This window comes from Lucilia sericata, unplaced genomic scaffold, assembly GCF_015586225.1.
Source record: "Lucilia sericata isolate MDLA Ls3-8-SP2 unplaced genomic scaffold, ASM1558622v1 Contig000444F_arrow, whole genome shotgun sequence".
NCBI classification, from domain to species: domain Eukaryota; kingdom Metazoa; phylum Arthropoda; class Insecta; order Diptera; family Calliphoridae; genus Lucilia; species Lucilia sericata.
The window spans coordinates 191,223-207,822 of NW_023994459.1; the positions used below are offsets into that span (position 1 = coordinate 191,223).

The 16,600-nt window shown below is 30.4% G+C and overlaps 2 protein-coding genes and 1 pseudogene across 2 annotated transcripts; 2 read left to right on the forward strand and 1 right to left on the reverse strand.

Moving 5' to 3' along the window:
- LOC119604929 overlaps positions 1 to 8,304 on the forward strand; it is a 113,068-nt pseudogene extending 104,764 nt beyond the window's left edge.
- A 2,980-nt stretch (positions 8,305 to 11,284) lies between these two features.
- On the forward strand, positions 11,285 to 12,421 carry LOC119604930. Its single transcript, XM_037957837.1, has 4 exons — positions 11,285 to 11,292; positions 11,410 to 11,608; positions 11,663 to 11,851; positions 12,260 to 12,421. Exons 1-4 carry the CDS (start codon positions 11,285 to 11,287, stop codon positions 12,419 to 12,421), a joined length of 558 nt encoding a protein of 185 aa, XP_037813765.1.
- A 111-nt stretch (positions 12,422 to 12,532) lies between these two features.
- LOC119604931 (putative nuclease HARBI1) lies at positions 12,533 to 13,801 on the reverse strand. The gene is made up of 4 exons (XM_037957838.1): positions 13,577 to 13,801; positions 13,194 to 13,523; positions 12,986 to 13,130; positions 12,533 to 12,912 (listed from the first exon to the last, which is right to left on the reverse strand). The coding sequence occupies exons 1-4, from the start codon at positions 13,799 to 13,801 to the stop codon at positions 12,533 to 12,535; spliced, it is 1,080 nt and encodes a 359-aa protein (XP_037813766.1).
- Between the last annotated feature and the right edge of the window lie 2,799 nt (positions 13,802 to 16,600).

Genomic DNA, 16,600 nt, shown 5'->3' on the forward strand with positions numbered 1-16,600 from the left:
ATTTAATGTTAATGCAAATTTAATGCATTAAATGTACCCATGTTAATGTTAATGCAATAAACTTGCATTAACATTAATTTTTTTTAATGTAGAAAAAATTGTTAATGCATTAACACATTTAATGCATTTATCCCAGGTCTGAGCCAAATCAAATGATTTTGTCCATCACACAGTGGGGCAGAATGGAAATTTTTTGGAAATAAATCTGGCATTTCTAAACGGCTGATCCGATCGGGATAAAATTTGGCGTGAGCGTAGCCAAGGAGTATTCGAGTTTAAGTTTTGAAGATGAACCCTGCAGATGCCCCAGGGACGGCGCTGTGGCGGCTCAAAGTAGGGTACCTACGACCTGTAAAATTTTTAAACTCGTGCCATTTTTTTGTTTTTCACCCAAATACAAAGATTTTTATATTTTGTGAAAGCGCTCGACGAGATCTTGAAAAAACATGCTTGGACATACTACTTATCTCTTATAATATCCGAGTTATAGGCATTTAAAAATTTAGTGATACAAAATTTACCATACCTTGGTCCGCCTTTTTTTGAATACCGGGCGTAATTTTGGACCAAATGGACTCAATTTTTTCTTGTTAGTTAGACAACAAAATTTCCAATAATATACAAAAAATTTCAGATCAATATTGTTTACAGATCCAAAAATATACGTTTTTTAATTTAAAAATTCAAAAAATTTTAGATTTTTGGCGTTTTTTTGCCAAAAATGTGTCTTAACTCTTTTATTAATAAATAAAAATTTTTATTAAGAACATATAACAATTTTATAGTTTTCTAAAAGGTATCTTTACGCAGAACGCTTTGGCGTAAAAAACTTGTCCTATTTTTTGAAAATGTTGCCACTGCGTCCTTCCGAATATGACCTATTTTTTATCAAAACTTCAACTTTGGGCGACATGTTCTAAAATCCCAAAGCTGGGATCAGAAAACTGAAAGCAGTTTTGGAAACCTCAATATGTTTTCTATTTACTCCAAAAGTATTTTCCCAGCCCTGAAAGAAATGTGGACCCTATGGGCAAAAAAGTAAAAAATCCCATTTTTGGGATTTTCATTCCTATTTTTGGGAATTGCGGGATGCCCTTTGACCTTTTCAATTTTTTTTTGCATATTCTTATTTGAAATGACAAATTTAACAAGCGTTGAAAATTTCATTGAGTTTTGTTCATAAATAAAGATTTTGTCATATATTACATATTTGTTTAATTTCTACAACTATGATTTATATCAAAATTTTAATAGGGTCGCAGATAGCTACAACAATTTAGTCCATATTTATCCCTTAATATCATTTTTTAGTTAGATATGGAAATTCTCGACCCTTTACAAAAAATTTCAAGCCAATATCTCAATTACATTCAAAAATATGTTCATTTAAACCTGTGTCCTTTAATTTCATCTTTTTCATATTTTTATGACAGAACATACATTTGGTGTTGAATAAAATATTTGGACAATTTTTAAAAATTATTCAGTTAATTATTTTATTATAATATTGTATATAAAATAAAAAAAATTATAATTTTATTATGAGCCACGCACAACAACACCTAAATCACCCCACACAAACCACCTTTCCCGCCCACCGAAATATAAAACACAATTTAATACAATATCATCAGTTAGTATAATAGCTTTTTTTATTTGAAATGTTTATCTTAAACATAATACAATTAATTCTTACAACCTACTTATATAGTTAATTCCTAACACTACTTATTTTCTATAAAATAATCTGTCATATCGGTATACATATCCAGAAGGTAATATAAGTCCTTTAAATCTTCCTTGTTTTGAGATGATAGAGTTTCATAACAAATCCATCTTTTTCGCATAGTTGAAAGAACAGGATCAGAAGATAGAAGTAAACTATTAAAAATATCTTCATTCTGTGATTGCCTGGAGCATTTTCTTGAGCTGAATAGTTGAACATGCTTAAAATCTCGATTCCTCGCTTCCTGGGCTTCTTCTGTTAACTCTCCAAGTGGAAGAATATTCGATTCAATTATTATTTGACCATGACACAATACTTTGTGTACTGTTGGTGTTAGTTCCCTCCATGGATACAGAGATACAAGTAATTTAGAAATCTCAGATGTGTATTCCCCAAATCGATTTTCATTAATTTTATGTTTACTATTCAGTGCCATTAAAATAGTTTTAACTCTTCGAAGCAACTCCTTGTCGATTCCAGTTATTTTTGAAGTAATTTCAAAATCACGAAAAAACCTTCTCGACGTATTACCGTCATTTGTACTACCTCAACTTGAAAGTGGTTTGTCGATGTTTAATCCCATCTGAACTTTAAATTCTTCTTGGATTCTGCTTTTTTCCGCAGCTCTCAGTTCTTTCAATTCTTCATTATTTTTTGTTGATTTAGTAGGATAGTTTGTTTTTTTTTCCTGGATCGCCTTGTATGATGGTAATATATTGTGTCCTTTTTCATGCAGAGCTTTCCTTAATATTTGGTACTTATTTCGACTGAGGCCCAGTTCCAACATAAGCGCTATTGCTTCCTCTTCAGTAAAATTTGATTATGATGTTGGAGTTGGTATACTTTCCACAATTCGCTTAAGTCGTTTTGGTGATGCATTAGGAAGAATAGTTGCAATATGTACGACATCCATATGTTGGTTTTCCTTTTTCAGCATTTCGTTAAATGTATCAGCAATTTCCTCATTTGAGATTGAAAAAAGTTTTTGTGTTACCTTCTTTTTTTTACCTTGAACATAAGTCTTCGTATGACTTGCAAGGCGCTCCTGTTGATGTGTTGAAAGTTGAGATTTCCGTAGTAGTTTCCATCCAACTACAAAATTTTAATAGAAATTTCTTTTGATTTCCATCCACAGACTTACTTTTTACATCAAAAAGTTTTAAAAAGTTTTCAATTTTTGATATGCCTGTTTTGTCTACTTTTCTACTATATGTAGTTTTTATATAATTTGAAATGTCTTCAATTCTTTCTGGCCCTTTTGAAGATATACTCCATAAAACGGAACACAACTCTTCGTACTTTAATGTAATCTTCATTGTAGATTTATTAAATATGGTACTTAAAATCTGAGAAGTTTACTTATATACCAATTCTTGTCATTTCCGATACAGGTATTCCAAAGTAAAAAATTACGAATTGTCTACCTATTAACATTTAGGACTATATTACTATAACCTGTAATTCAGTCATTGATATTTCTTATTAGTGAATGAATCGAAATTATCATTACCTGTATATTTTTACCTACATGATCATAAACGAAACAGAACGAAATGATCTGTCGAAAAAATTTAGGTAAAAAATAGTTATAAATTTTTGAAAATTTAAGCATAATAGGACCTTTCAATTATAAGGATAAGCAAACAAATAGAAAATAGGTAAATATAAGATTTAAATATGTGCTGTCATACTTAATACTAAAATATGAAAAAGATGAAATTAAAGGACACAGGTTTAAATGAACATATTTTTGAATGTAATTGAGATATTGGCTTGAAATTTTTTGTAAAGGGTCGAGAATTTCCATATCTAACTAAAAAATGATATTAAGGGATAAATATGGACTAAATTGTTGTAGCTATCTGCGATCCTATTAAAATTTTGATATAAATCATAGTTTTAGAAATTAAACAAATATGTAATATATGACAAAATCTTTATTTATGAACAAAACTCAATGAAATTTTCAACGCTTGTTAAATTTGTCATTTCAAATAAGAATATGCAAAAAAAAATTGAAAAGGTCAAAGGGCATCCCGCAATTCCCAAAAATAGGAATGAAAATCCCAAAAATGGGATTTTTTACTTTTTTGCCCATAGGGTCCACATTTCTTTCAGGGCTGGGAAAATACTTTTGGAGTAAATAGAAAACATATTGAGGTTTCCAAAACTGCTTTCAGTTTTCTGATCCCAGCTTTGGGATTTTAGAACATGTCGCCCAAAGTTGAAGTTTTGATAAAAAATAGGTCATATTCGGAAGGACGCAGTGGCAACATTTTCAAAAAATAGGACAAGTTTTTTACGCCAAAGCGTTCTGCGTAAAGATACCTTTTAGAAAACTATAAAATTGTTATATGTTCTTAATAAAAATTTTTATTTATTAATAAAAGAGTTAAGACACATTTTTGGCAAAAAAACGCCAAAAATCTAAAATTTTTTGAAATTTTAAATTAAAAAACGTATATTTTTGGATCTGTAAACAATATTGATCTGAAATTTTTTGTATATTATTGGAAATTTTGTTGTCTAACTAACAAGAAAAAATTGAGTCCATTTGGTCCAAAATTACGCCCGGTATTCAAAAAAAGGCGGACCAAGGTATGGTAAATTTTGTATCACTAAATTTTTAAATGCCTATAACTCGGATATTATAAGAGATAAGTAGTATGTCCAAGCATGTTTTTTCAAGATCTCGTCGAGCGCTTTCACAAAATATAAAAATCTTTGTATTTGGGTGAAAAACAAAAAAATGGCACGAGTTTAAAAATTTTACAGGTCGTAGGTACCCTACTTTGGGCCGCCACAGCGCCGTCCCTGGGGAATCTGCAGGGTTCATCTTCAAAACTTAAACTCGAATACTCCTTGGCTACGCTCACGCCAAATTTTATCCCGATCGGATCAGCCGTTTAGAAATGCCAGATTTATTTCCAAAAAATTTCCATTCTGCCCCACTGTGCATCATTTGGTTGACAGACGCGCATTTCCAAATTGCCTAAAAATAGTGCTGGACAATTGGAATATTGTCAAATATTCATGCATTAATCCAATAATGCCTAGATTTGAGTTTTTTCCTCAAAATATAATCGTTTAAAAATTTTCTGGGATTTTATTTACAAATTTGTAAACGTTAAAATTAGAATTTTTAAATTTTTTATTTTAAAAGAAACCATAATTAGTTTTCGCAATCAACCTAAAATTACCGGAAAAATCTTTATCTGAGAAAAAATTGTTAAAAATCAACTTATTGTTGGCTTAAAGAAGGGTCGAGCCTACAATAAAATTCTTCTAATTGTCAATGGTTTATTGAAGGTGTTTTAAGCTATTTCACGTTTATAAATACGATTTTCCTGAATTTTGCCTAAAATTGTTTAATAAACCAAAAAAAAAGTTTTTATAAATACAGCCGTAAATCTTTGAAAATAATCATTTCCATGAGTACGAATTATTGATACTAAAATTGAAAGACCTAATGCTCCATCACATACAGTAAAAGTTAAAAATATTATTCTAACAAATTTTTCATAATTTAATATATTTAAATAAATAAATAATAAAAGAAATAATCTTAAAACAATATATTCTAATCTTAACAATATAGATAATAAATGCTTTCGATTAGAAACAAAATTAAATACTCCTATAATAAATAAAATACTTCGTAAGCTTCAATTTAAAATTGCTATCATTAGTTTTAATAGTTTAACAAAAACATTGGTCTTGTAAATCAAAAATAAGATTATTTCTTTTAAAACTTCAAGAGAAAAGAAATTTCTTTATCATTAATCCCCAAATATATTTTAATATATTTATTTTAAACTACCTCTTGATATTATACAATGAATTTTATTAACTCTTTTAATTATTTTTAATTTTATTTTTATACCCACCATCAAAAAAGATGGGGGGTATATTGATTTTGTCATTCCGTTTGTAACACATCGAAATATTGGTCATAGACCCATAAAAGTATATATATTCCGGGTCCTTATTAAATTCTAAGACGATCCAGCCATGTCCGTCCGTCTGTCCGTCCGTCCGTCTGTCTGTTGAAATCACGATAGGGACCACACGAGAGGAGCTAGACAGTTGAAATTTTGCATAAATATTCTCTATTGTTAAGGTTTGTTTGGTATTGAAAATGGGCAATATCGGAGCACTTTTTCGGATAGCCCCCATACAAGTGGACCTCCAAAAAACAGCTTTAACGGGCATAACTGCTTTAGAAGTACAAGTATAGCGATGATATTCGATATAAATAAGTTGCATATGAGCAAAAATCTTTCTACCAAATTTTTTGAGGATCGGCCCATAAATGACCCTACCCCCCATATAAGGTCCCCTTCTGAAAATTACTTTAACACTCGTTACTGGTCCCAAAATGCAAGCATAGCGATGAAATTCGGTATAAGTATGTTTCTTACGAACCAAAATCTCTCTACCAATTTTTTTTAGGATCGGCCCATAAATGACCCTACCCCCCATATAAGGTCCCCTCCTGAAAATGACTTTAACACTCATTACTGGCCCCAAAATGCAAGTATAGCGATGAAATTCGACATAAATAAGTTTCATGTGAGCCAAAATCTTTCTACCAAATTTTTTGAGGATCGGTCCATAATTGACCCTACCCCCCATATAAGGTCCCCTTTAGAAAATTACTTTAACACTCATTACTGGTCCAAAAACGCGAGTATAGCGATGAAATGCTACATACGTAAGTTTCTTGCGAACCAAAATCGCTCTACGAATTTTTTTTAAGATCGGCCCATAAATGACCCTATCTCCCATATAAGGTCCCCTTCTGAAAATGACTTTAATGCTCATTACTGGCTAAAAAATACGAATATAGCAATAAAATTTTACACAATAAAGTTCCTCGCGAGCCAAAATCTTTTTAATAACTTTTATGTGGATAGGTCCATAATTGGCCCTACTCCCCCTATTGGGTCCACTTCAGGAAATATCTTAAACGCTTACTAGTGTCTTAAAAATACGAGTAAAACGATGAAATGCTACACACGTAAGTTTCTTACGAGCCAAAACCTCTGTACCAATTTTTTTGGATCGGCTCATAAATGACCCTTCCCCCATATAAGGTCCCCCTCTGCAAATAACTACAATGCTCATTACTGGCTTAAAAATATGAATGTGACGAAAATTGACGCACATAAGTTTAATCTCTCCACCAAATTTAGGGAGGATCGGTATATAATTTACCCTACCGCCCATATAAGGTCCCCTTCAAAAAATTACTTAAACGATAATTACTGGCTTAAAAATATGAGTTATGAAATACGGTTATGAAATTCGCTCCGAATTTCATGCGGAATGTGTCGGTAATAAACAAAAGGTTCCCTTTAGGAAAGAGTTTTGGCTAATAAACTACGAGTGTTCCTTATTTAAAATACGAGTATAGCCCTGAATGTACAAAATTTTATGAGTATCGGTTCATAATTGACGCTCACGGTTTAAGAATTGAAATAAAATATATATTTTTTTTAATTAATATTTTGTTAGTTCAAAAGAGCTCGGGCCATAATTGACTATAGGGGAGCATTCCTTTTACGGCATACGGTTTGATGGTGGGTATATGAGATTCGGCACAGCCGAATATAACACTCTTACTTGTTATAAATATAAAACACCCATTAGCAATTAGGATTAACTCTCTTAATCCAAACTACATTAGTAACTTTAACATCAGGTCTTATAACTAAAAGATTTTGATTTTCATATATTTTATTTTTGGTATTCCTAGGAGGTATATTAGTTTTATTTATTTATGTAACTTCTTTAGCATCAAATGAAATATTTTCATTTTCAATTAAATTATTATTTATTTCATTAAGAATATTTTCTATAATAATAATTACATTATTTTTTATAGACAAAAATATTTTACTACAATACCAAAATTTAGAAGTTAAATCTATTTATGATATAATCAATACATTATACTGCAGATATTAATTTAGCTTTTAATAGAGTTAATCATATTTGTCGAGATGTAAATTATGGATGATTACTACGAACTATACATGCTAATGGTGCATCATTTTTCTTTATTTGTATTTATTTACATGTAGGACGAGGAATTTATTACGGATCATACTTATTTACTCCAACTTGACTAGTAGGAGTAATTATCTTATTTTTGGTTATAGGAACAGCATTTATAGAGGTCAAATATCTCTTTAAGGAGCTACAGTTATTACTAATTTATTATCAGCCATTCCTTACCTAGGTATTGATTTAGTTCAATGAGTATGAGGAGGATTTGCTGCAGATAACGCTACATTAACTCGATTTTTTACATTCCATTTCATTTTACCATTCATTGTATTAGCTGCAACATTAATTCACATTTTATTTTTACATGAAACTGGATCAAATAACCCTATAGGATTAAATTCTAATATTGATATAATTCCATTCCACCCATATTTCACTTTCAAGGATATTGTAGGATTTATCGTTATAACAATAATGTTACTTCTGTATTAATTAATCCTTATCTTTTAGGAGATCCTGATAATTTTATTCCTGCTAATCCACCAGTCCATATTCAACCAGAATGATATTTTTTATTCACTTATGCTATTTTACGTTCAGTTCCTAATAAATTAGGAGGAGTAATATTAGTAACAGTACTCTTATTAACATGAATTGGAGCTCGACCAGTTGGACGACCTTATGTTTTAGTAGGACAAATTTTAACTGTAGTTTACTTTGCGTATTTCATATTTAATCCTTTAATTATTAAATGATAAGATAATTTATTAAATTAGTTAATGAGCTTGAAATAAAAAAACAAATGTTAATTTAACATAAAAAAATACATGAAAAACATCACTTCCTAAAAATTTTACACAAAATAATATTCTTATAAACAAAATACTTTCATATTCTGCTAAAAAAATTAAAGCAAACCCTCCTCTTCTATATTCTACATTAAATCCAGAAACTAATTCTGATTCTGCAAAATCAAAAGGAGTTCGATTAGTTTCAGCTAAAGAAATTCTAAATCATACTAAAGCTATAGGAAATATAATAAATAACAAGTTAGAGTGCTATATTCGGCTATGCCGAATCTTCCAGCAAGCTACTTTTTATTAAAAATCATTTAAATATCTAATTTTCAGATAACTTGGCAAAATTTTTGTTTCCGTATTGAGAGTACTAACATTAATGCATATGTCAAACTAATTTTAATAAGGTCGAGAAAAATGTATATTAATTCCGTAGAATGATTTATGTATGTATATATACAAAATACACATTTATATCGAATTTTATCCCGATAACTTTGATTGTCAATGTACATTTGAGTAATTTTCGGAAATGGTCCTTATATGGGAATTGTGACCAATTATCGACCGAAAAGGAACAAATTTAATATAATGATTTATATGCCAAAATTAATTAATTAATGAAATATGTGCGTTTAGATGATTTTCGGAAGTGCTTTATATGTATACGAGCTATGACCTTACACAAAACATATTTTTGTCGAATTTTATCAAGATAACTTTATTTGATAATGAAATATGAGCGCTTAAGTGATTTCTTTGAAGTGAACCTTATATAGCAGCTATTACCATATATGGACCAATCCGGAAAATTTTGGAAGAGTGATTCATATAAAGAAAAAACATATTTGTGCCGAATTTTATCTAGATAACTTTATTTAACAATTACATATGTGCGTTTAAGTGATTTTCCGAAGTGGGACTTATATGGGAGCTATGACCAATAATGGACCAATCCGGGAAAAAAGTGGTAGAATGATTTATATGCACACAAAATATGTTCAAGTCGAATTTTATCCTTATATTTTTAGAATTTAATGAAATATATGCGTTTAAGTGATTTTCGGAAGTGGACTTTATATGGGAGTTTTGGCCAATTATGAGCCTATCCGGAAAAAAATTCGTAGAGTGACTCATATAAAGACAAAACATATTTGTGTCGAATTTTATCAAGATAGCTTTATTTGACCATGTGCTTTTAAGTGAATTTCGGAAGTAGGCTTTATATCGGAGCTATGACCAATATTGGACCGATCCGTAAAAAATTTTGTGGAATGATTTGAATGTACACAAAACATATTTTGTCGAATTTTATCACGATAGCTTTAGTTGACAATGAAATATGTGCTTTTAAGTGATTTTCCGAAGTGGGCCTTATATGGGAGCTATGACGAATAATGGACCGATCCGTAAAAAAATTTGTAGAGTGATTTGTATGTATACAACACATACTTGTGTCGAATTGTATCCCGATAGCTTTATTATTCAATGAAATATATGCATTTAAGTGATTTTCGGAAGTGGGCCTTACATGGGAACTATGACCAATAATGGACCGATCCGTAAAAAAAAGTAGAGTGATTCATATTTAGACAAAACATATTTGTGTCGAATTTTATCCCGATAGCTTTATAATTCAATGAAATATTTTATTTTAAGTGATTTTCGGAAGTGGACTTTATATGGGAGCTATGACCAATTATGGGCCTATCCGGAAAAAATTTCGTAGAGTGATTCATATTTAGACTAAACATATTTGTGTCGAATTTTTCAAGATAGCTTTATTTGACAATGAAATATGAGCTTTTGAATGATTTTCGGAAGTGGGCCTTATATGGGAGCTATGACCAATAATGGACCGATCCGTAAAAAATTTGGTAGATTGATTTAACTCGAATTTTATCACAATAGCTAGTATATTCATCAATGAAATATATACGTTTAGGTGATTTTCGGAAGTGGACCTTATATGGGAGCTATGACCAATTGTGGACCGACAGAGATCTACGTTGACTGTAAGATTTCTGTTCATATTATATTTGCATGTACAAAATTTTGTGTTGATACCGATATATTTGAGTTATTAACGATAAACTAATTTCCGGGAATATATACCTTTGTATGGGGGCTATGGGAAATATTCGATCGATTGTAAAGATCTTGAACATAATTGATCACAGGCATAAAAAATTAATGTGTGACAAAATTCATCGAAATATCTTTGGTAGTTTCTGAGAAAACTTCAAAAGAATGTTGAAAAAAACGTAATTTCTTTCGAGGTAGTCTGAAATTTTACTCATAACTTTTTACGTTGTGAACCGATTTTGCTGATTTTCAATACCAAACTGCTTAGGATAATAATAAATAATGGGTGAATTTTGTTGATTTCCTTTGCTCAGTTTTGATGTGAGCGTGTTTTATACAGACTGACTGACATAGCTAAATTGACTCAGAATTTGATAAGGACCCAGAATATATGTACTTTGTTGGGTCTTAGATGAATATTTCTTGGTGTTACACACGGAACGACATACTTATATATACCCTCTATCACCACTGATGGTGGTGGAGGGTATAAAAATCAAATAAATATCTGTACCGCAATTCTGTAATTTTTTAATTTTAACTACCGATATCGTAAAGTAACGAAAAATATCGGTTGCATTAACGAATGTTCTATTCTCTAATTTAAGTTAACGAATATTATCGTTAGAATATTTTAACGATAAATATCGGTACAAATGTGAGAATGTCAAAGTTGTATAAAAAATAAATAAAATTATCAAAAAAAAGTTTATGCATAAAAATGGAAAAAAAAGAGTAAGTATTAAATTATAAGCGAAAATTTTGTGTAATTTAATAATTTTTCCTTAGGAAGAAAACACGAGGCCCTCGAGCCACAGCAGCACAACATGCCGCACTTCTTTCTTTCCTGGAAAATGAAAAAGGTTTGGCTGAAGGCAAATTTGCTGCCTTGCATGGTAAGGAAATGGCAAGAAAGAAATGGGAAGATTTGGCCAATGAAATAAACAAAATTCCAGGTGCATTTAAAAGTGCTGACCAATGGCAAATTGTAAGTATTTTTACCATAACTTTACAAATTATTTATTTGTTATTTAAATTCTAGGTTTGGAGGGACATGAAATCAAAAGCTTCCTCAAAATTTAAAATTTTAAGAAGAGAGAGAGCAAAGACTGGAAATAAACCCCTATCAGAAGATTTCCTTTCACCCTTGGAAGAGAGAATAGTAGGGATTGTCGGTTGGGAATACATGATGGGGAATGAAAGTGTTCCAGACAGTTTTGATACCACTGTGGTAAGTTAATTATGAATACGATTTAAATTAATATACACTTATATTGCATTCTACAATATATACAACAGTTAAATGAAGAAATCACGATCACTGGACAAGAGGAAAATGTTACAGAAACAGTAGAATTTGAATGTGAAGCAAGTATTTCAGAAGTTCCCACTACATCGAACTGCGGAAACGGAAATAAAAGTGAAATACCAAAAAAGCGCCAAAAAAAGGGAGTGTTCTATTAAAGAAGAGTTTTTACAAATTGCAAAAACTCAGGCTGATGCAATGATGGTGAATGTCTACAGTGTCTGATTATATATTAGGTCTACTGAAGATGTAGGGTATATATAGTTGGACTTGACTGATTAAACTTACTTGTTAATATACATAAATAATTTATAACTTTTTTATCATTTTCAGAATTTAGCAAATGCGCAAAAAGAAACGGCAAAAGCTTTAAATAAAATATCGGATAGTTTCGTCGTTCTAAACGAGATTTTGGCCTCTTATAAGAGAATGGAAATTGTACTTTCAAATATAGAAGAAAGCGTCAAATTAAATAACTTTGTTTTTAAACCTTAATTGTATTTATTGTTTTTATTTTGCCTTTTTTTATTGTTTAAATTTAAAATAAAATCTTAATTTTTATTAAAAATGTTTATGAATTTATTTAGTATTCTATATATTAAATAATTAACTAAAGTATTGTTCAATAATTTGGTTTTGAATGCGTCTTGCTACTGAAAGTAGTGATTGGTTTTGTTCTAGGGATTCGTCTTGACTTTGAAAATGTACTTCATCATTAAACTCATTAGATGAGAAGTTGTTATTCTGACGTTTAATGTTATGCAGTACTGTACAAGCATTTACTATTTTCCCGGCAAAAGCAGGTTTGTATTGTAGAGTTCTGTGCCTTGAAAGACATCTCCATGTTGCTTTTATAACACCAAAAGCCCTTTCGATGCAGTTACGAGTTTTACAAAGCGCTTCATTATATCTAAATCTTGGTGTACCGGGAGTTTCCTCTGGCAAAGGAGTCATAAGCCAAGGCTCTAAAGGATATCCCATATCACCTGAAGTATGTAATTATAGATAGTTCCTTTATGTTTATACGTATTTGTTTATAAATATTATCATATAATTGACCTATTAAAAACGTTCTTCTCTCTCCACTATTGAATGTCCTTTCCAGTAAAGTTCGTACAGGACTTGAGCTCCATATATATGCATCATGTCTGGAGCCTGAGTACTGTGCATTCACATTTAATATTTTTAAGTATGGATCACAAATCTAAAAGTAATGTATAATTTATATTTTAAGTCTGTAAAATTCCAATTTCCATTCATATTATACCATTTGCACATTTAAAGAATGGTAACCATGGTGGTTAACGTAAGCTCCTTCGTTGTTTGGAGGAGCAAGAATAGCAACGTGAGAACAATCAATAGCACCAATACAGCCGTCAAAGGGATATGAACTGTTTCGAAATTGTTCTTTAACACTGTTCCTTTCATACGTTGTTATCGGGAACTTGACCCATTGCTTCAATAACACATCATTGATTGCATCAGTAACTCTATGTAAAGAACGACTAACTGAGGGTTGGCTTATAAAAATGCCCCACTGTTCACCCACAGGCCTTTGAAAACATCCCGTTGCATAAAAGCGAATTGCAGAAAGAATCTTAAAAAGCTGTCTTATTTACTTATTGGTAATTTTAAAGATGAATTGTCTACCTGTTTTTCCGGGGAAATTCCAGTAATCCTATTACAAGTGAATCTGTGTTGTATTGAATCAATAATGTCATGCATTTGACTTTTATCTATCCTATAGAGCAATACAAATTCGCGATCACTCAAATCAAATGGATTTTCCATATTTCGAAGTATTCTTCGTTCTTGAGTCCGAATATAATGTTGAAAATGATCTTCCAAATACATACCAATATATTCAAATGCCATTTTTGTGCAATTTTGTAATATTAAATAATTTATTTAAATTATTCTTCTTTTTGATCAATAAAACAATGTTAGCAATTGATAAAAAGTTGTATATTTTATTGAAAGTTACCTTTTTTGTTAAATTTATCTATAGAATTAACAACATTATAAATATCGTTATGTTTTAACAAGAACTATTTGTTAGTCGTTAGCTTATCGAAGGTTTTCGTTGACTACCGACAATGATTACCGATAAAAATCGAAAATATTTTGCTACAGAATAGCACTTAACTACAATTATAGTTAACTAACGAATTTTGACTATTTAACGACAAAATTTTGTCGTTAAAAAGTTACTGAATTGCGGTACTGATACTTATAAAATATTAACATATTTTAACATAAAAAATAAAACTTAATAGTACTAAAGCTAATCTAACTTCATAAGAAATAGTTTGAGCAACAGCTCGTAATCCTCCTAATAAAGCATAATTTGAATTTGAAGACCAACCTGCAAATATTACTGTATAAACACCTAAACTTGAACAACAAAGAAAAAATAGTAAACCTAAATTAAACGAAAAAAGTTTAACAAATATAGGTATACATATTCAAACCAATAAAGACAAGAATAATGAAAAAATTGGTGAAAAATAATAAGAAATATAATTAGATAATAAAGGATAAGTTTGTTCCTTAGTAAATAATTTAATTGGATCACAAAAAGGCTGAGGAATTCCTGCAATTCCAACCTTATTAGGTCCCTTACTAATTTGAATATACCTCAAAACCTTTCGTTCTAAAAGAGCTAAAAATGCTGCTCTTACTAATACAAAAATAATTAATAATAATCTTCAAATAATAAATTTTCTATAAAAAACAAGTACTTTTTGTAATAAAAATTACATAAATAAATTCTAAATTTATTGCACTAATCTGCCAATATAGTAATTATATTCAATATAAAAATAATAATTTATCAAATATTAGGTCCTTTCATACTGAAATATTTATATATAGGCTTCCTTTCACTTAAATTTTTTCGGAACGATTTTAGTAACGACATGAATATTTTGGGCAAAAAATGGATATAGATTGCGTGGTACACTTATATGGAATACATACTAAAATTCGTTTATGCGGGAAATGTTCCCATCCATGTGCACATTTGGAAGAAAATGGGCGGAAATTGAATGGAGTAAAATTGTCGAAATTGTATTGGTTGGCGCTGCGTCTCTAACATGAAGTGCATATATTGTTTTTTGGGTTGCAAGTTTACAAATATTTTTTTGCCAAAGACTGTCGCAGGTAGTCCGGAAATTATTTGAATCCTTTATATTTTTAACACACTTCTTGTATTTGTATATACAAAATTAGGTAGAAGAATTTTTACAATTCCTTTCTTGATTGTATTACAATTGTATATGCATGCAAAAAGTAGGTAAGACTATATCAAAATTATATTTATTAACATTTGGAAAATTTCCAAAATAGTTGTTTATTAATATGCATATAAAATCGCCAAAAATTTTTTTATATAAATTACACATTTCATTTTCCAAATTATCATAATTTAATCACATATAAAAATTTCTTAATGTGATTAAAAATCTATTAATCTTGTTTAATATTTATACCCTACACCACTTTAGTGGGGAGGGTATATTGGGTTTGTGCTGATGTTTGTAACTCACAATAATATTGGTTCTATACCCACCTTAAAGTATACCAATCGGCTTAGAATCATTTTCTGAGTCGATTTAGCTATGTCCGTCCGTCTGTTCGTCCGTCCGTCCATGTAAACCTTGTAATCAAACTACAGGTCGCAATTTTGAAGATAATTCAATGAAATTTGGCACATGATCTTCTATGTTATCGGAGAATGAAAATGGTTAACATCGGTCCATTATTTCACCTAGCCCCCATACAACTGAACCCCTGAATAGGGATTTTAAGTTCATAATTGTGTTTAATGTACTCCTATCTCGACAAAAAACTACAAAACCAAGTTCTATACTAGCCTTGATGACCCTCATGAATTTCTTAATTATAGGGTCTCATTTGACCATAGCCCCTATTCAAGGCCCCCTTCAAAATTCCATTTAAATGTCCACAATTTTATTCAACAATAAATGGCTTATGTATATCTGAGGCAAGGTACAATTCAACTTAAATGCTTTATTATGAAAACTAAATCACATTCTTTTTGTAACAGCTACCGGAGACGAAGCCTATTGAAAATGGTTAACATCGGACCATTATTTCACCTAGCCCCCATACAACTGAACCCGCCGAATAGGCCTTTTAAGTTCATAATTATGTTTAATATACTCCCATCTCGACAAAAAGCTGTAAAACCAAGTTCTTACTAGCTTTAATAACCCTCATGAATTTTATAATTATAGGGTCTCATTTGACCATAGCCTCTATTCAAAGCCCCTTCAAAATTCGGCTTAAAATTTATACCCTCCACCACCATCAGTGGTGATAGAGGGTATATATAAGTTTGTTGTTCCGTGTGTAACACCAAGAAATATTCATCTAAGACCCAACAAAGTATATATATTCTGGGTCCTTATCAAATTCTGAGTCGATTTAGCTATGTCCGTCTGTCTGTCTGTGTAAAACACCAACCAAATTCACCCAAAGTATTTATTATTATCCTAAGCAGTTTGGTATTGAAAATCAGCAAAATCGGTTCACAACGTAAAAAGTTATGAGTAAAAATTTCAGACTACCTCGAAAGAAATTACGTTTTTTCAACATTCTTTTGAAGTTTTCTCAGAAACTACCAAAGATATTTCGATGAATTTTGTCACA